The 20,228-nt window shown below is 43.0% G+C and overlaps 1 protein-coding gene across 2 annotated transcripts in view; it reads left to right on the top strand.

The window, feature by feature from the left end:
• LOC311019030 (actin nucleation-promoting factor WASL-like) overlaps nucleotides 1–20,228 on the top strand; it is a 95,805-nt gene that overhangs the window by 9,652 nt on the left and 65,925 nt on the right. For both annotated transcript variants that reach the window (XM_084018192.1, XM_084018191.1), the window contains exons 2-4: nucleotides 3,361–3,495; nucleotides 12,877–12,963; nucleotides 13,575–13,671. In XM_084018192.1, the coding sequence (XP_083874318.1) occupies nucleotides 3,361–3,495; nucleotides 12,877–12,963; nucleotides 13,575–13,671 (319 nt within the window). The remainder of the gene's footprint in view (nucleotides 1–3,360; nucleotides 3,496–12,876; nucleotides 12,964–13,574; nucleotides 13,672–20,228) is intronic.

The following is a 20,228-nucleotide window of genomic DNA, read 5'->3' as shown; positions in this document are numbered from 1 at the left end:
GAGTGTTCTCCCTCCGGGTGTTCTGTATCCAAGTGTTCTGAATCTGATTGTTGTCCTGCATCGACATCTGTGAATATTGTATCCTGTGATATTCTTTTCATCCGTATCTTATTTTTGGAAATTGGTATTTAGCAATGATGCGATCGTGTTCCACTGAACGTTTTGGCCGAGGCGTAACGTCTCTACAATTTGTACGTTTCCTCATGTTTTTTAATATTTTCTGCACTAACAAAGAAGAATGTAATGTTCTTAATGTTTTCTTTTGCCCATTGAAACATCAACATTGGTGTCAGAATATGGTTTGCATCAGTGGCCTGCAGACTTGCTTATGCTGCAAGTCGCTTGTCACAGGCAGGTCTCTTTCATCGGGGATTAATTTGTGATTTTCAGGAAATGAATGGACAGCAGTCTAAATATTTAATTGTTTGCCATCACTGAGCATAATACTAAGTTATTTCCACTATTTTCATGCTTTATCATCACTAAATTCTCCCTGATCTACATTCCAGACTTCTGGGAAAAAAAAGTCCAAAATGGTGCATTTTGACGAATAAAATTCATATTAAGGAGCTTCATAGTCAAAGGTTTTATTTCATTAAAAGAAAGAACAAATATGTATCTTTATCTGGTATAAATCCCATTAGGATCATCAAGTGCCCACGCGGTCATTTGGGGGTCCAAATATGGGGTTCCAAAAGAGTCACCTCTGCCCGGGAGGGTTTTTGGACCCCCATAAAACCCCCACTAGTGGTACCATACCCTTCAAATTCATTTTGGCAAGAGCAAAGGTCCCAAATATAACAAATAATCCTGTTTAGAATAAATGTGATCATTCATTGTGGTGCTAGGAGCACCCAAAAAGTGAAAAATAATTTTGGCCGTCAAAATAAAATTGGACTTTGGTGACCCTACTCTCCAAACAGTAAGGAATTTTAATTCTGCCTTAGAATTGTGTAGTACACATTACAATGAACTTACAGAGCAATTTTCAGCCTTCTATCACTATTAGAACAGAAGTTATGGGCCTCCAAAAATGCCAACAAATGAAATGCGAAATTCCAATGTGTCAAAAAGGGGTGTGGCACTTGAAAGTCAAATGGACGCCACGGGCAAACCGATTGAGATATTGACCTGAAACGTCAGATTCCCTCGTTTGGTAACATAAGGCATATTTTCACCGCTTTTCAGCAAAATCTGAGAGGTGTCATGTACATGATACCCCGATTTTGGCTGTTTTCACATGGAATGACCCTATTGTTATTGTTGTTTATGTCATATATTGTTGGTGTGCATGTAGTGTCTGTTGTTGTCTGTGATGTGTAATGTACTGTCAAGTGAAGACAGATCTCCCTACGGGACAAATAAATCTAAATCTAATTACATTCTTCTTTGTTAGTGCAGAAGATATTAAAAAAACACGAGGAAACGTATGAATTGGAGAGGCGTTACGCCTCGGCCAAAACGATCAGTGGAACACGATCGCATCATTGCTTTATACCAATTCCCAAAAATAAGATCCAGATGAAAAGAATATCACAGGATACAATTTTCACAGATGTCGATGCAGAACCCGGAGGCAGAACACTCGCAGTCAGATCAGCCACAAAACTCAATTTTCCAGCCAGGAAAATACATTGCCTGTATCTATGATGATGACTGGTTCATTGGAAACATTGTTGAACTTTAAGATGAACATGGTGATGTTTTTGTGAAATTCATGAAGCGTGTCAACAACATCCTCACATGGCCATCAGACCAAAGACAGATCCCATGTTGGATGCCATTCCAACATATCATTTGTTGTGTCAGTGTGCCAGACATCTATGGACGCAGTGCTCGCCAATACAAACTTGACCAAAAGGACCATGACAGAATTATGTCACTGCTTCCACAATTTCTTGGGTAATAGTTAGACACTTCATTTACATTTACGGCATTTAGCAGACACTTTTGTCCAAAGCGACTTACAATAAGTACATTTGTCAAAAGAAAGAAACCACAACATATCATTGCACTATTAGCTATTGTCTTTGGTCCGATGGCCATGTGAGGATGTTGTTGACACGCTTCATGAACTTCACAAATGGCTAATGTTGATTCTGTGTAGTACAAACTTCAATGAACTAACAGACCAATTGTCAGCCTTCTATCACTATTAGAACAGAAGTTATGGGCCTCCAAAAATGCCAACAAATGAAATGCGAAATTCCAATGTGACAAAAAGGGGTGTGGCACTTGAAATTCAAATGGACGCCACGGGCAAACCGTTTGAGATATTGACCTGAAACTTCAGATTCCTTTGTTTGGTAACATAAGGCCGCTTTTCAGCCAAATCTGAGAGGTGTCATGTACATGGGTGGCTGAGTTGGCATGGAATGACCAAATAACAAAACTTTGAGGAAAGTGTGCCAAATGATTTACAAAAGTTACACCACTGCCTGAGAAGTGGCTGAGTTGGCACGGAATGACTCTTATACAAGTTGATAGTTTATTAGAAATAAAATAAAACACAATTTAAGAAAATATTAGATCAAAGCGTCCTGAAGTGGTGTGGCTAATTTGCTGAACTGGCTTTTTGGAGGATTTATCTGGAGGCAGATTACATCAAAAGTTTGGGGTGCATTGAATTAGGTAGTTAAGATTCATGGCTGTTGGGTGTTTACTGATCCACATGAATGGCAGGACCCAAGGTTTGCCAGCAGAACATCGCCCAAAGCATCACACTGCCTCCGCCGGCTTGCCTTCCTCCCATAATGCATCCTGGTGCCATGTGTTCCCCAGGTCAGCGACGCACACTCTCCCGGCCATCCACGTGATGTAAAACTAAATGTGATTCATCAGACCAGGTCACCTTCTTCCATGATTCCCTGGTCCAGTTCTGATGCTCACGTGCCCATTGTAGACACTTTTAACAGGGGACCGGTTTGTGAACAGGGGTCAGCATGGGGACCCTGACTGGTCTGTGAACAGGGGTCAGCATGGGCACCCTGACTGGTCTGTGGACAGGTGTCAGCATAGGCACCCTGACCGGTCTGTGAACAGGGGTCAGCATGGGGACCCTGACCGGTCTGTGGACATGGGTCAGCATGGGCACCCTGACTGGTCTGTGAACAGGGGTCAGCATGAGCACCCTGACCGGTCTGTGCCTCTAACGCTCAACTTTGAGGGCAATATGTTCACTTGCTGCCTAATATATCCCCCCCCACTCACAGCTGCCATGATAATGAGATAATCAGTGTTATTCATTTCGACCATCAGTGGTCATCACGTTATGGCTGTTCGGTGTATTTGATCATTAAATGTGTTTATTTGTACTGGATAATATTCACCATCCTCTCCTTTTGTCCCCTTTGTGTTCAGACGCTGTGTTCGTCGGTGGTCCAGGTGTACGCCGCTGACCGGAGCTGCTGCTGGGTGAAGAGGTGCTGCGGAGTGGCCTGTCTGGTGAAGGACAACCCACAGAGATCCTACTTCATCAGGGTGTTTGACATCAAGGTGAGAGACATGAATCAAACACCTGTAAATCTTTAAAGGCATATTCACCGGCGAAACATGAATCTGTATTGAAAGTCATACATGTAGTCGAAATATAAAATACTTTAGAATTTGGTGCCTTCTTGGTGGTGGCGAGCGTGGACCGTCCAGGGATGGCGACTGGACCGGCGGATTTTGGACAGAGCAGCATTTTTATTCTAAAAGGACAGGTTCAGTTCCGCTCACACCCCGAGTCTGAAGTGAGGTCTGACCACTGGTCTGTAATAGGTCTAGTCTCAGTGGGTCCCACCACTGGTCTGTAATAGGTCTGTATTCTCAGTGGGTCCCACCACTGGTCTGTAACAGGTCTGTAGTCTCAGTGGGTCCCACCACTGGTCTGTAATAGGTCTGTAGTCTCAGTGGGTCCGACCACTGGTCTGTAATAGGTCTACAGTCTCAGTGGGTGTTGCCCCCTATAGGCGGGTTGAAGACATGAGGAGCTAGCAACACTAGCTCCTCATGTCTTCAACCCGGGTGGTCTCACCCCCTCTAACCAAAGAGCCTCAGATGATGCAACATGAGGATTTTGCGTCATCGGAGGATCTCCGTCTCTGGGAATGACGGAATGATGACGACCATCAAACACACTACGAGGTTTCTAACCATACAAAGCTTCATGCAAATGGGTGAAGTATTCCTTTCACTCAACAAGGGGATGAAGCATCTTTCAGGCACAGAGTTAGGTGAGAAGACATATCTTCCGTGTCTTGGGCTACAACTCACTACTATTTTGTTTATCAATGAATCTGTAGATTTATTACGTTATCTGATGACAAGAGAAAAAAAAAGCGTTTAATTGTGTCCAGCGTTAAACATTTAAAAAAACAACAACAACGTATTCCTTGTCTTCTTGTGCAAGGCTCTCTTACTACAATACAAGTTTGGGGGATGCAGTCACTGGGAATAAAAGGGAAATGCAACATATTTGGTTAGGTATTGCTCAAGCTGGCTCTGACTAATGGCATGAAATATTACAAAAACTCTATGCATCTACGTTATATTTGAGTGTCCCTCGAAACCTAATTTCAGCTAACTTAGCATTAGTTAAAGCTGCTGTCTGATTTTGTTTCTGGTTTGATGGAAAAACTTGCACATCATCACACCCAACTAATCAATGTTGCAATGTTTTACTGTTTTTAGAATCGATTTAAAGCTCTGATCTACGATTTGAAAGATTTGTCAATTGATCCAAAATTTATCCAATAGTAGCCATCCGGTCCGCATGGCTACTATTGCAGGGGTTGACAATATAAATGGCCCGGTGCCCGGACGTACTTTTAAAACCGTCTGGGCCACCAGAACTCTCCATGCACGCAGTGAAAAATGTTCACACTGGCCGCCGAAGCGCCGCGAATAGCCACGGAACGGAACCCGCTTCCTTTCGGCGCCCTTGTTAACCAATAGTGTAGTTCAGATTAGGGTTGCACTTCTCTTTGTGATTAACGGTTCGATATGCATCTAGATACACAGGTTACGATTCGATTCAAAAACGATATCCTTTTATTACAGACAGATTCGATTCTACGGTTAATATTTGTTGTAGATATTTTATAAAATAAAGAAGCCAATTCTATGAAAGTGACAATAGTAAACTACAATAGTTTCTTTTAAAATATGTAAAATACCACATATCCCCAAACATAGTGGCTGTATGGCACTGGCAAAAAAACAAAAAACAAAATCACATGTCAATGTATTTATTTTTAGACATGGACCAAAAAAAAGTCTGGCTGAATCGTTGGATGGCGGTCACAGGACAGTGTCGTGGACGCTCCCCGTGCTGCGGCCGCCTCTTGTGGCACAAGTTGAGACACAAGCGATTGACATTCAAAGCCATCCGTCTCACGTGCGGTCGTGGAGTGCCTGCGGTCACACGGCAGGAATATTACGCCTCTGAGATGGCAACGGAGGTTGTCACAGCATCAGAGGCGAGAAGAGTCAATACGCCATGCTATCAAAACGCAACGGTTCGCAGCATATTTTGACTCGCCTTTCTGCCATTACGGCAGAATCCATCCATCCATCGTCTACTGCTTATCCTGTATTCAGGGGGGCTGGAGCTGATCCCAGCTGTCATTGGCCGAAGGCAGGGTACACCTGGACAGGTAACCAGTCTATCACAGGGCTGACATGTAGCGACAGACAGGTAACCAGTCTATCACAGGGCTGACATGTAGAGACAGACGGGTAACCAGTCCATCACAGGGCTGACATGTAGAGACAGACTGGTAACCAGTCTATCACAGGGCTGACATGTAGAGACGACTTAGACTTATCTTTATTGATCCCTTTGGGATGACTCCCACAAGGAAATTTTATTTCCAGCAGCTTACAGAAAACACTTAGCCAAAAAAATATAGAAAGTAAAACAATAAACAGTAAAACAATAAAACTCTAGCTAAATATAGAAGGAAAACAGTAGACAGTAAACAATAAACTCTCAGCTAGATATACAAATATACAGTATATACTGTATATAACGTAGAGAAAATGTATAGAGGATAAATATACATAAATAGAGATAAAATAGAAATAAATTATGTACATTTTTAAATGTTTAAATGTACAGTGAGTGGCTACCACACCTCCCCCCAGAGTTAGGAGTTGTAGAGTATGATGGCATGAGGAACAAAGGAGTTCTTGAGCCTACTGGTCCTACACTTGGGAAGGAGCAGCCTTCCACTGAATAGGCTCCTCTGGTTGCTGATGACGGTGTGCAGGGGGTGGCTGGCATTGTCAATAATGTCCAGCAGTTTGTCCAGTGTCCTCTTCTCTGCCACTGTCACAAATGAGTCCTATTTCATGCCCACCACAGAGCCGGCCCGCCTGATCAGTTTATCCAGTCTGGAGGTGTCCTTCTCGGTTATGCTGCCTCCACAGCACACCACAGTGTAGAAAAGAACACTGGTGACCACAGACTGGTAAAACATCCACAGCAGTTTGCTGCAGATGTTGAAAGACCTCAATCTCCTCAGGAAGTACAACCTGCTCTGTGTCTTCCTGTACAGGTGGCTGGTGTGTGTTGTCCAGTCCAGTTTATTATCAATCCACAGCCCGAGCCTCAGCCTCCACCTCAGCTCCCTCTAGCAGGACTGGTCGCGGTCTTGGTCTGGACCTCCCGAAGTCAATGATCAGCTCCTTCGTGTTAGAGGTGTTGAGCTGTAGGTGGTAAGTGTGACACCAGAGAGCAAAGTCCCCCACCAGACTCCGATACTCCTCCTCTCTGTCATCCCTGATACATCCAACGATGGCTGTGTCATTGGCGTACTTCTGTAGGTGACACAGCTCCGAGTTGTAACAGAAGTCTGAGGTGTACAGGGTGAAGAGAAGAGGGGCCGCACTGTGCCATGAGGGGCTCCATTGCTGTCCTGGGCATGTTGTACCTGGGGTCTGAGGAGGCTGAGGAAGAGCCCCTCCAACGTCTTCATCAGGTGTGAAGTGAGTGCCACCAGTCGGAAGTCATTCAGCTCGATGGGCCTGTTCTTCTTGGGAACCGGAACGATGCAGGATGTCTTCCAGAGGGTGGGCACCTCCCTAGCTGCAGGCTAAGGTTGAAGATCCGTTGTAGTGGTTCCCCCAGTTCTGCGGCACAGGACTTCAGCAGTCTCGGACACACTTTATCCGGGCCTGCAGCTTTCCTGGGCCGGAGCTTCCTCAGCTGTCCTCTGACCTGGTCTGTGGTGATGTGAGGCAGGGATTGTGTTGGAGTGGAGGAGGAGGAGGGGGGTGTTGTGGTGTCAGGGGGGAGGTGTGTACAGGGAAGAAGGTGAGGGTGGGGGTGGGGAGCTGGTTAAACCTGTTGAAGAAGTCATTCAGCTCGTTCGCCCTCCATGTCCCCCCTGTAGCTCTGGTCTTGTGACCTGTGATGGTCCTCACACCTTCCCAGACCTCCCTCATGTTGTTCTCCCTCAGCCTCTGCTCCACCTTTCTCCTGTAGCTGTCCTTAACCAGGTAACCAGTCTATCACAGGGCTGACATGTAGAGACAGACAGGGCTGGTTATCATTTAAAAATGTTTGATACCAGTACCCTTAAAACGATACCGATACCACTTGAGTACTTCATTCGATACTTTTTTCAACTTCATTCAATATTAATCATGTGAAAAGAAAGCAATCAGTTGCATAAATGTCACCACTCCCCCCCATTCAAAAGATTTTTACACTAATACATTTTGAAAGTGCTCACATATTTATTAAATAACTGTACAAACATGTACAACAAAGTATTATTTCGGCTGTGTAATTTTCATCATCACAACCAACCAACATTCTGAATCTAACCAGTAAGTAACCACTGACCAGTCAGTCCTCCTCAACAGTTCTTTTTAAGGAATATGAACATGTCATCCTTCTCTGGGGCAAGGCATGCCCTTTCCTGGCTTATTGTGTCTCCAGCAGTTGAAAATATTCACTCTGCTGGAGTGGAGGATGCCTGGACACATGTATAATTAGAGGCCAGGTCAAACAAGATGGGGAATGTCCCTCTCCTCTCCCACCACCACTCAGCAGGATTGATGGAGGTCAGCTCTGTAGAGCTCTGTAGAGTTCAAGCTCCTTCCGTGCATTCTCTGACCGGTCAATGAGTGGCGCTGCCTGAATGGTTTTAAGGGCCAGGTCCTCCTCGGCGAACAGCTCCCCCAGTGCAGAGTCAAACATGGAGTGGCTCGTAGTCACAGCAGTCTATAAAGATAAGTATCAAGGTAAAAATTGAGAGAGAGAAAACAAGTGAGACTAAACCAGAGGAAAGCACTGAAGTACTGATCATCTCTTATCAAAGTGCTTAGGTTTGTCTATTTAAGAAATGAGTAAGTAATGAATGGTAAGTATTATGGAAAGCTTACATGTGTTGTGTTCGCCATCGATGCAGCCTTCATCCTCTTCTTCCTCCTCCATCCCCTCATCCAGTTGGTCCTCTTCATCTTCACCGATTTCCAGTGCATGCTATGTTAATACATGTTTATATCACTATTGAAGCAAACCTGTTCAGAATTTTCGCTGCATGCCTTCTTTTCCAACCTAGACCAAACGGTAGCATCCAGGATTTTGGTCTTTAACCTGGGGTCGAGTGATGTGGCCTCTTCCAGGAACATCCTGATGTTTTCATCCTGTGGGAGATAAATAATATGCCAGTACCAGAGTTAGACCCTTTCATAATTTATTTTTAGTGATTTACTACAACAACAACAAAATACGTACCATGTAACGCTTTGAAAGGTCATCCCACACCCTTTTCTTAATGGCAGCAGTAAAGGTGGAGTCTGCATCCTGAACCTTGAAGTGGCCCTCAAGCTTCTGCAGGATGGGCAGAATTTGGCCACATGCTGGAGTCCTTTCTGAGGATACACACAGTGTTGAGGTGTAAAGGATTCTCTCACGAACTCCTCTGCACGCCTGAAATCGTGGTCTGTAATTCTCTGCAGCCTGAAAAAAGAAGACAACCACCACACACAAAACCAAAGCGGTTTTCATGAAGATATCAAATTAAAGAAATACCGTGTCAGACTAGTGATAATGTCATGCACATCAAATCTTACCTGTCCTTACCTGTCAAATCTTACTTGTCCTCCTGAGCCTGGGGTCCAAAGATGCTGCCTGAATGACTGAATACTGCTCTGCAACCGTTCAATTATGAGGTAGAGTGTATTCCACCTAGTTCTCACATCGAGCACCATTGCATGCTGCGGGAGATCTGAAAACATATTAAACAATGCACATGCATTTCATTTACATGTTAAGAATTTTGGAAACATTTATGCTGCCAATAGAGGAATAGACATACTTAAGAGGCGTTGTTTCTCCTTCATAACTGGCTTGGCTAAGCTCGCCTTCCTCAGCCACACAACCACTGCCCGGATTCTTGCTGCCCAATTCGATACTGTTCAGTGTACACCTTTTGGGCAGCAAGGTTAAGAGAATGAGCAAAGCAGCCTTTCTTGACCACCTTCAACGTCCTAGCAACCACACCCATATTTGCAGCATTGTTGACTGTTAATGCTACCACCTTTCCCTGAATATTAAACTCTGCCATTATGTGACAAATCTCTTCTGCCACAAATTCTCCTGTCTGGGCCTCATAGACAGCTTTAGTGTGGAGAACCCTTTCTTGCAGCTGACCCCCCTTAGCAAAGTTACTGTAATATAGTGATCTTGGGTTACACTGGTCCAACCATCACAGGTAAGCGCCACATGCTTAGCCTGCACTCTCTCCCTCTCTACGGCGTACCACGCTGGTATCAGTGTGGTAAAGAGCATGTCTCTTGATGGCGGTTGATGCCGTGAGTTAAGGGCAGCAACCATCTCTCTAAGTAAAACAGGACACAGAGCATCTTAAATGTTTCATCTCAAAGCATTAGTTGCTGAAACTTCCATTTGCTGAGCATAAGTGAGTGAGTTACAATCATCAATGCTGGCTGGCTGGCTGGCTTACCAAACCAAGGTGACTCTACAGTTGAAAATGGCTGAAGCCCCTTCACAATAAATTTGGTCACTTTCCTGTGGCATTCCTCCTTCCTCTCCCTTGTCATCTGCGATCTTGCAGCTAACGTGAATGGTGTGAGGGTGTTGCTAGAGTCTCTGGCAACATCAGCCGGTGCAGAGGTGGTGGTGGTAGTAGTAGTCGGACCTTAACATTAAGTACGTGAGTAATTAAGCTAAAACTACCGGTAACCTAACCACTGAACAAAACATTGACAGACGTGACTGAGTAGGGTGTGTCGTTGCAACTGAAATACCAGTTTAGTCTAGTGCAGGTGAGAGTTGGCAATGAAATACCAGTAGACATAATATCCGAATCTGAAGATCTTTTAATGCTGCAGCATGAGCCATTCCCCAGTGCGATGCAGGAATGACTGAAGAGTCACTGTTTCTGTTGGCACTTAAGCCCAAGTTATGCTTCCGCGTCGACACAACGCAAGGGGGCTTGCGGACCCTTACGTCCTTGCGGACCCCCCTTACGTCCAACGCAAGGGCCTGACGTGCACCTCCCAAAAATCCTAGACGCGCGTCGAGGCGACGCAACACCAACGCAGCGGCATTGGCTGTGATTGGTCCGCTAACTACATCCGCGGGAGACCGCTTTCCGGTTTCCACTCATAAACACCACCATTTAAACTTTTAATAGGCTACTTTTATTGTTTTCACCTCGTTTTATTGTTTGCACCTTGTCGCTTTTGCACAAAGAAATAAAACACCAAGTTCTGAAAAATTGTGAATGTTTAAAGCCGGAAAGTAAACAAATAGCTATAACGAGGCTAACGACGATATACGTCAAGAGTCTCGGTCGGTCGGTCAGTCTTTACAAAAAACATAGCGCCCTTTACCGGTGTGGCATTGAATTGCATTTCGACACATTAACCCAACGCAGAACCATCACGGTCTCCCAGCAACTGCGTGGCCATTGCGTGGCCATTGCGTGATCTCTACGCGGAAGCATAACCGAGCCTTTATAATGCAGTTGAATTTACATATAGGTCTGACATCCTGCAGCCCCCATTCCAGGTGTCCCCAGATGTTGTGTTTGATCAAAGGGTCATTGTCTTATCCTGCATCAATGGGCTTGTCTGGCGACACCCCTGGTGACAGATGGTCCTGCAATACGCATTGAGGACAGACAGCCATTTGCCCACAGAAATACATGATTAAATGGAAATTTCCCTCACAGGTGCTAACATGCTAATTAAGTAAAATTAGCGAGCAAGCTAGGCTAGCGTTAGCTCACATGCCTACAACATGCCCAAAACGATTTACTTTAATATACATGTTTTAACACACAAAGGATGAGTACTGTTAACCTAGTAACCATTTATATATTACCTGAAGTTATTGACGGTTGCGCCGTGTCCTGCTGAGATGACGACGACGCTGGTGTTGTAGACGACGGCTTCTTAAACACGGTACAGTTCTCCATCCATAAGTTTGCTCCGTGCTTGATGAGGTGTTTCATCATATTGCTCGTATTCCCCGTTTTCCCCGAAATAATCTTGCCACATTCTATGCATCTATTTGTACCCGGCGCCACAGGCGTGTAGTACAACCATACTTTGGAAGGTTTTGCTGCCGGCATCTCGAAATGATAAACCAGCCAACTCCGCACGGCTTCAACCCGCTTTACCGCCATACAATTGTTGTTGCGGTGGTGGACCAATCACACGGCGCATTGAATCGAAGAACGCTTGCAGTGATTGTCTGCGACAAAAACCATAGAAACTAATTTTTTTCTTGATCTGGGTACAAAAAGAACCGATTGCAGATATCGTTTGACAGGCGCAGTTTCGATACTACTTGGTACTTAATTACATGCGTATTTGTTGCCGTTGTAGTCGAAACTTATGCAATATAGCCACGTCGGTCAATATATCCATGGAATTGAAGTTGATCCTTATGAAATTATGTATTCCAACTAAACGGCTCCGAGGACGCGACGTCTTTGGTTCAGCACAAGGATGCGTTGTCTCTTTATGACATGCCTTGACATTGACTAGGCATAATGGGCTAATTAAATGACACTGTAATATACCTAGGCTACTTCTGAGGTTGAGGTAAAGCTTAGCCTTGTGATGAAATGCATGCACATTTTATTTAAATTGAATGAATGAATTGAATTAAAACCATTGGTGAAACACAACACTGGCAGTGTGCAGTTCCATGCGCAACGGGGATTTCTGGATTACTGTACAGTGGCGGCGACTAGCGTCAGGAGCTGAAACATCGCTACGGTAGAGCTAAGAAGGCTCTAAGAGTGCTCCAGACCACCCTTACCAACGTATGACGTACGAAAGAGATTCGTAGCAAAGAACGTTTCGGGAAACACGCGAAATGTTAAGTAGGAACTCTAATTAGGGGTTACGAATGACGTTGCGTTAAGAAGGCTTTAAGAAGGCTTCGGGAAACCGGGCCCAGGGTTATTCAAATATTGGTTTATGAACTCTTCACATTAGTATTGTGTTGTTTAAAAATAATAATGAACTTGTTTTGTTTGCATTATTCGAGGTCTGACATTTTCATTTTTTTTTTTTTTTTTTTTTTAGACCAGTTGTTATTTTCTGAAAATAAATACTGTAAATATTTTGGGGGGGATTTTGGAAGAATTGTAGTAAAACCAAAGAAAGATGTTTTTAGTTTTGTAATGCAGAGGATTATTTTCCCCGTTGGTTGTGCATTCAAGCCCACTTGACAGGTGACAGAACAGTAATTTTCATAGAGATAAACTGAGAGCAGTTGTGACTGGAAGGAAGGAAGGAAGGAAGGAAGGAAGGAAGGAAGGAAGGAAGGAAGGAAAGAAATGTAAAAACAGTTAGTTACAGTTAGCCTCTACTTTCTCTGTCTTGTGTTTTTTTTTGCAGGAAGGGAAAACCATGTTCGAACAGGAACTGTACCACAACTTCTCCATCAGCAGCTCCAGATCCTACTTCATCTCGTTTACAGGAGATGTAAGTGTGTCTCATGGATCAGGTCATACTTTGTTTAATATGCTGTGATGCACTGAATGTGTTTAAACACAGTCCAATATTGACATTATGGTCTGTTCACTCGTTCTGGTTTTACATGCAGACAATACTGTGAAGCAGCCACAGACCATCAGGAATCGTTCCCTCTTTAAAAAGTAGCTTCTTTTACTTAGCAGAGAACGTAGTATTTTATTGGAAGAAAATCAATTTTATTTTTTAATTATGATGTGACTGTGTGCCATCAGCCATGTACCAACTGCAACCTATCACTATTATATCGGCCTTTAACAATCCCTTATCAGTCAACCTCTATGGTAAATCATGATGAGACATGTAGACCAGTAATAATTACATGCAACTGTCAGTGAGTTGGCAGTATTAATAAACCCAGAATGTGCCTGATAATAGTTTTTATTGTCCAGATTTCTAAATGAAACATCAGCAAATAGTGCTTCAGTGTATATACTGTATGTATATATGTGTGTATATATATACAGTATATATACAGTATAGATGTATGTATATGTATATATATAATCTTGGAGATATATATATATATATATATATGAATCATCTGTGGTTTTTCCTCTCAGACCTGTCAGATCGGTCTGAACTTCGCCAGCGAAGAAGAGGCCAAAAGATTCCGAGCCGCCATCAATGACCTGCTCAACCGAAGACAACGCAAAACCGGTACGTTTTACTCCTTCAGTTCATCTTCCTTCTCTGTTGCCTTAACCCGTATGTATGTGTGACCTTTCACACCTGGCTCACACTGCAGAACCCTTTTCTGCTAACCAGACCTCAACCTCAGTCCCAAACCTGTTGTCTGCCTCACTCATGTCCAGCTGCATCAGGCAGATCAAATCTCCCCAGGGACTAGGGATGGCTATCGTTATGATTTCATCCATACCCATACTCATCCTTATAGTTATATCGCATGATTTGGTGCAACTATAATGTTTATTTATAGTGTCTATATGTTTGCTGTTCAGAAGACCACATACTCAAGTTCTGACAATACTGCACTCTATTTAGCACCTTATCTCGAGAAATGATTCATACTGTTTCTATTGTTTTTGTTTATATGTTTTGTATGTTTCTTGCATGTTTATATTGTTTATTCTGCTTACATGTTTACCTATTTATTTTCCCTTTCCGTTCCGTGTAAACACAGTAAATTGTTTTCAACAGTTATTTTTATTTATTTTATTATTTTAACAGTTATTTAAAATTAGGGATGCACCGAATATTTGGCCACCAAATAAAAAAAATAAATAAAAAATGTAAATACTTTTATCACCGAAACAACACGGCCGAAACAAAAGGTTGTGATGACGCAAACAAAAACTGCGGTCAGCGCACGCTTGTCTGTATAAGCGCCAACATGTCTGCGGTGTCTATTCGGATCCTCTGCATTTACTCGGGACTGTGCTTGATCCGCGTTATAAAGATCATTACTCGGATGTGGGATTAAAGCAGCGCCCACGAGAAATTATCCAGGCGCGATGGATGCAGAGTCCCTGCTTGGAGACGGAGAAGTGCATAGCACAGGAGAAGGAGAGCAGAGCGCAGATGCATGCACCCTCGTTGTCTGATATGTTCGATGAGACATTAAACATTTTATTTTGATTTTTATTATATACTGTGCATTGTCAGTGCTAAATAAATATTTTCATACTTTTGTAATTCATTTATTCTTTGAATTGCAATGCCTTGATTTTAGTGACGTTAGTACACAGTCATAGTCATTAATGCAATGGTACTAATAATTGGAATATTAATTTCTTTCGGTGTTTCGGTTTTCGGCCTTGGTTTCCTCATTTTCGGTTTTCGGTTTCGGCCAAGAATTTTCATTTCGGTGCATCCCTACAAAAAATGGCAACCAGAGCATTTTGTACTTTCATACAAGAAACTGACGCAAGTCAATGAAACTTAGCACACACCACCATGCTTATGGTGTGTCTCATGTGCCTTACTGCTATTTAACCAGCAGCTTTAACTTGCAATTAACAATGCTTCTCAGAAGCTAACAAAATAGATTTAATAGTTTGGTTATTTAGAGTTAATAACTAAAGACTTATTTCTAGTTCGACAAGAATTACCTTGACAAGATGAAGTTGAGATAGCTGAACGTTCAGATTTGGAGCCAGGAGGCTGCACTAAAGACCGAGCCGCACTGCTTTAGATTTTAAGTGTCAGTCGGTAAGATTTGAGATGCGTTGCTTCTAGTGGCCTCTGTGGCGGTAGCTGGAACTGCAGGCGAGCCTCTGGGACTCATCTCCCTGTGTGGACTGTCTCTCATCTGTGTGATGCCTTCAAATGCTCCACACTGAAAGGAGGTCCGTCGTTTTCCCTCGTTGGCGGTCACTTTGCTTCTTGATGACTTTCCTTCTTCACTTCCATTAGTTTGTTGTTTCTTTTTCTTGGACTGGAAGTTGAATGTTCTTCTTTCTCTGCCTGTTGATCCTCCATTGTGACTCAGCAGTAATGAAATGTACCTGGTCAAACACTTTAGACTAGAGGGAGCCTGACTCAGCCTTTGGAACTTACCGATTTCCCATTCCAAGTAAACGCAGTATACTTCTGTGAGTAGCTCCACTTGCAGACCAACCGCTGCTGACTGACGGAAAAAGATAAAACTCATTTAGAGTTTAGTGGGAATGTGGCCACAGACATGGAGATCCTATTTCTGGACAAAGCAGCAAGTCCAAGCACTTTCATCAGTGGTCACATGATCAACCACCATTGTTTTAACTCGCTCATTGATAGATAGGAACTTAAAAGACAATTAAATAGATGAAAATGTTACGGAGTACAACTTTAAAAGTGAGTCAGTAATGTAAAGTAGTTGTTAGTTTGTGTATCTGCATCTGAAGAAGAGTGGATATGCGTTAAAGATGACAACAACAGTAAATGTAGAGGGTCATGCGTTGGATCTCCTCATTTCTGACGTGTCTTGCAGTTGAATGTATGTCTTGTTTTCTCCACTTCTCAGGCAGTGGTGTTACTTCTGTAAATCATTTGGCACACTTTCCTCAAAGTTTTGTTATTTGGTCATTCCATGCCAACTCAGCCACCCATGTACATGACACCTCTCAGATTTTGCTGAAAAGCGGTGAAAATATGCCTTATGCCTCTTCATTAGGCTAAAACTTCATGTGAATAAACATTTAATTATTGGCGCTATCTATCGTCCTCCTCCTGTTCATCCTGACTCAACTAAGTCCCTAATCTCCACTCTCACCGCTTCTTGGTGACTTCAATAAAAACTGGCTCGATCGTTCCTCTTCTAACGACAAAAACTTGCTTAAAAGTATAAACCTGACCCAATTAATCGAAGAATCTACCAGAGTTCAGGGCAATTCTACATCACTATTAGACTGGATTCTTGTTACCCATCCTGACCGAATCTTAACATCTGGTGTTTTGCCAGATTGCTTCAGTGACCATTCTGCCATCTTCTGTGTGTGGAAGATTAAAAGTTCCCGTCTCCCTCATAAACATATTTGTATCAGACAATATAGGAAATTAAACTATGATAACTATATTAATGACCTGATTGCAATAACTGGGATAGGTTTCAACTTATTCCAACTGTTGAGGATGCCTGGAATAATTTTTATACTGAGGTCACAAGAGTTATTGATACACATGCCCCCTGGAGGAAAATAAAAATCAAGGGAAAACATTTACCGTGGATTAGTGCTGATTTGATCAATCTTTTCAATGAGCGGGATAAAGTCTGGAAAACTGCCAGGGAAGCAAAGGACTCTGCTGATTGGGAAAAATATAGGTCCTTAAGGAATCAATGTACGACAAAAACACGTAATGCTAAATCAAGTTATTTTAAAAAACATCTCTCCGAAGACATGCATAATCCAAAAAAGTTTTGGAAAAGATTAAATAATGTTCTTAATAAATCAAATCAAAACATCAGCACTCAGATTCAGGTCAACAATGACATCATTCACAGAGCTGCAAACTTGTCGCTTTTCGGCGACAATCGCCGTTTTCTTGGTCAATTTGGTCATTCACGTGGATCGTGTAGAACCGGAGAGTTTTCTTTTGGGTGGGGGGGGGGGGGGGGTCCAGAATTGCGAACAATTATTGGATCATTCTTATTGTTGTGTTTTCTGTGCAGTTATGTCATTTGTGTAGTTTATTTTTTATTTTTGTGTATGTTAATCCAGAGCTAAAATCCCGCAAGTAATATTCATTGAGAACCGTTCGAGGTTCAGCAGCCCAATGGTGTAGTTCCTCTACAAACCCGACTCGGGAAGACCGGACCCCGGCGCGACGGGGGCCGTACCGGCCTCACACCGTCCACGGGCTGAGCCTCAATCAGAAGGACTCAGGCCCCCGCACGACACCGGGCAATCGGTCTTCCGTACGCCACATTTCCCACGTCCGTCCGCCCGTCGGACGGGGATTCGGCGCTGGGCTCTTCCCTCTTCGCTCGCCGCTACTGAGGGAATCCTGGTTAGTTTCTTTTCCTCCCCTTAGTAATATGCTTAAATTCAGCGGGTTGTCTCGTCTGATCTGAGGTCGAATGTGGCCCCGACTCTGGGGAGAGGTGCGAGGGACGTGGCTCCCGGAGGAGGCTCACGGACTCTGGCATCGGGTACCCCGAGGCGGAGGAGGAGGGTCCGCCGACGTGACCCGCCGGCTCCCCTAAAAAATGAGCGTCATGCGCGAATGAAGCGAATGACGCGAAAGACGCGAATGAAGCGAAAGACGCGAATGACGCGAATGACGCGAATAGTCCAAAATGATCAAGCGGCGCGATACACGCGTCTCACGCGATTGTATTCGCGTCTATCGCGTCCGGTGTGAACGCCGCATTAAGTTCTTGTTTTCTTGTGTGCTTTCATGTTGTACGCTTCATGTTGTCTGCTAACGCTATGCTGTATCGTCGCTCTGTGTTTTGTCCGCTCCCCTGTATTGTACGTTAAAGCAAACGCGATAACGCTATGCTCCGGTAGATCCAAGCAGTTAAGTTACTGACAATAGAAGTTAAAAGTTAATGAAATGGTGAAGCTGTGGCACATAAAGATAATATTTGGATTTATAACGTTGTTGTTCCATCCGTGTTTATCCATAGGCTACTTGTTTGTTTAGTTTTATAAGTGAATCACAGGGACCGGCACTTGACGTGGGGGCTGCACTTCCTGGTTTGCCGCGGGGCATCATGGGAGCTGTAGTTTTTGTTCACGGAGAAAGGTTGAATGCACTTTTGCATGGTTTTTCGTTATTGAACAATAATAATTGACATTTCTCTGGGCCAATCGGAATCTCAGCACTTGCTTCAGAATCTTTCTTATAATTGACATTTCTCTGAGCCAATCGGAATCTTGAAGCACACAGCGCCAACTGAGCTCGCCATTGGATGAGACGGTCGCCTGGCTACCGCGCAAATCCCTCAATGACAATGATTTTTGAGAAAGTATGCTGAGTTTTGTTAAGTCACGCTCAGACTAGTGTCATTTGCATAGTACCATCAAAAAAAAAATCCCCCCGTGACACTGTCACCTTTTTTCCTCTGAGGAGTTTGCAGGTCTGCATTCAGGACCCTGCTGTTATATCCAATGCATTCACCCAGCACTTCTCCACTGTATGTAGCACTACTGTATTTGACCCATCTATTATATGTGACACTCCAGCTACCTCTACACGTAGAAGCTTTTTCTCTTTTAAAAAAATAACACCTGTTGACGTTCAACATGTTATTAACGATCTAAAGGATGATTGTGGTTCTGGACCAGCTGGTATTGAGACTAAATTCATTAAGCTAGGAGCTAATATTCTAATGTACCCACTATGCGATCTGTTTAATCTGTCCTTCTCATCTTGTGCCCTCCCCTCGGCATGGAAGTGTGCCAATGTTACACCATTGCATAAGGGAGGCGATCCACATGACATTAATAATTACCGCCCCATCTCAATTATTAACTCAGTGGCTAAAATCCTCGAGAAACTAGTGTTCAACCAGCTATCACATTATGTCTCAACTTTTAATATACTGTCTCCATACCAGTCTGGGTTCAGACCTAATCACTCCACAACTACAGCTCTGTTAAAACTCACCAGTGATGTATTCACTGCCTCTGAGGATGGTAAACTCACCGGAGCCATCTTGATTTAACCAAGGCCTTTGATGTTGTCGATCACTACCTACTGCTTGATAAACTTTACTCTATTGGTCTCTCTAAAAATGATCTACTGTGGTTTAATTCATACCTTCATAATAGACGCCAATGTGTTACCTTTAATGGAAGTCAATCCAACTTCTTAACTGTTGAGAAAGGGGTCCCGCAAGGTTCGTCTTTGGGACCACTCCTTTTCTCTATTTTTATAAATGACCTCCCTAATATCTGTTCTGACTGTCGAACACAATTATATGCCGATGACGCAGTGCTATATACATCTAGTACCGATAAGTCAGAAATTGAAAGATCCCTTCAATCAGACCTTACCCTTGTTCAGAAATGGCTTTTATGTAACAAACTAATTTTAAATTAAAATAAATCATGCAGTATGTTATTTGGTACCAGACAAGGCCTTGGTAACTCTGTTGATTTGACTTTATCATTTAATGAAGAATCACCACTGAAACAAGTAGTGAGCTTTAAATATCTTGGTGTTTGGCTCGACCCAACTCTTTCATTTAAGCAGCATATTGAGACGATTTCTAAAAAACTCAGCTGTAATCTTGCTATTCTTTACCGTCATATAAACTGTTTCACCTTTCAGTTGAGAAAAAGAATTGTCTCTCAACTATTACTTCCAATATTGGATTATGCTGATATTGTATATCAGAATACATTTGAGGTACATCTTAAATCCCTCAATGTAATTTATAATAGTCTTTGCAGATTTATTTTAAGGTGTCCATATCTAACTCACCACTGTTCTATGTACCAAACACTAAACTGGTTATCCCCCCATGCTCGAAGATGCTACCGCTGGTTCCAGTTCATCTTTAAATGCATCCATTTCAACTACCCTTCTTATTTAAAAAAAACCCTGTTACCATACACACCCTCATACTCACTTAGACATATTCAGCAACCTTTTTTCTTTATCCCAAGAACCAACAAAGAAATTGGGAGACGTTCATTTAAATTTAAAGCTCCTTCTGACTGGAACACTCTGCCTAGTGCCATAAGAACTATTTGCTCATTTCTTCTATATAAAACCATGTACCTGTTACTAGTGTTAGAATCTTCGAGCTCCTCCTATCATCTGTG

This window comes from Eutrigla gurnardus, assembly GCF_963514095.1.
Source record: "Eutrigla gurnardus genome assembly, chromosome: 9".
NCBI lineage: Eukaryota > Metazoa > Chordata > Actinopteri > Perciformes > Triglidae > Eutrigla > Eutrigla gurnardus.
The sequence above is the reverse complement of the archived record's forward strand: the minus strand, read 5'-3'. Positions and strand labels throughout refer to the sequence as shown.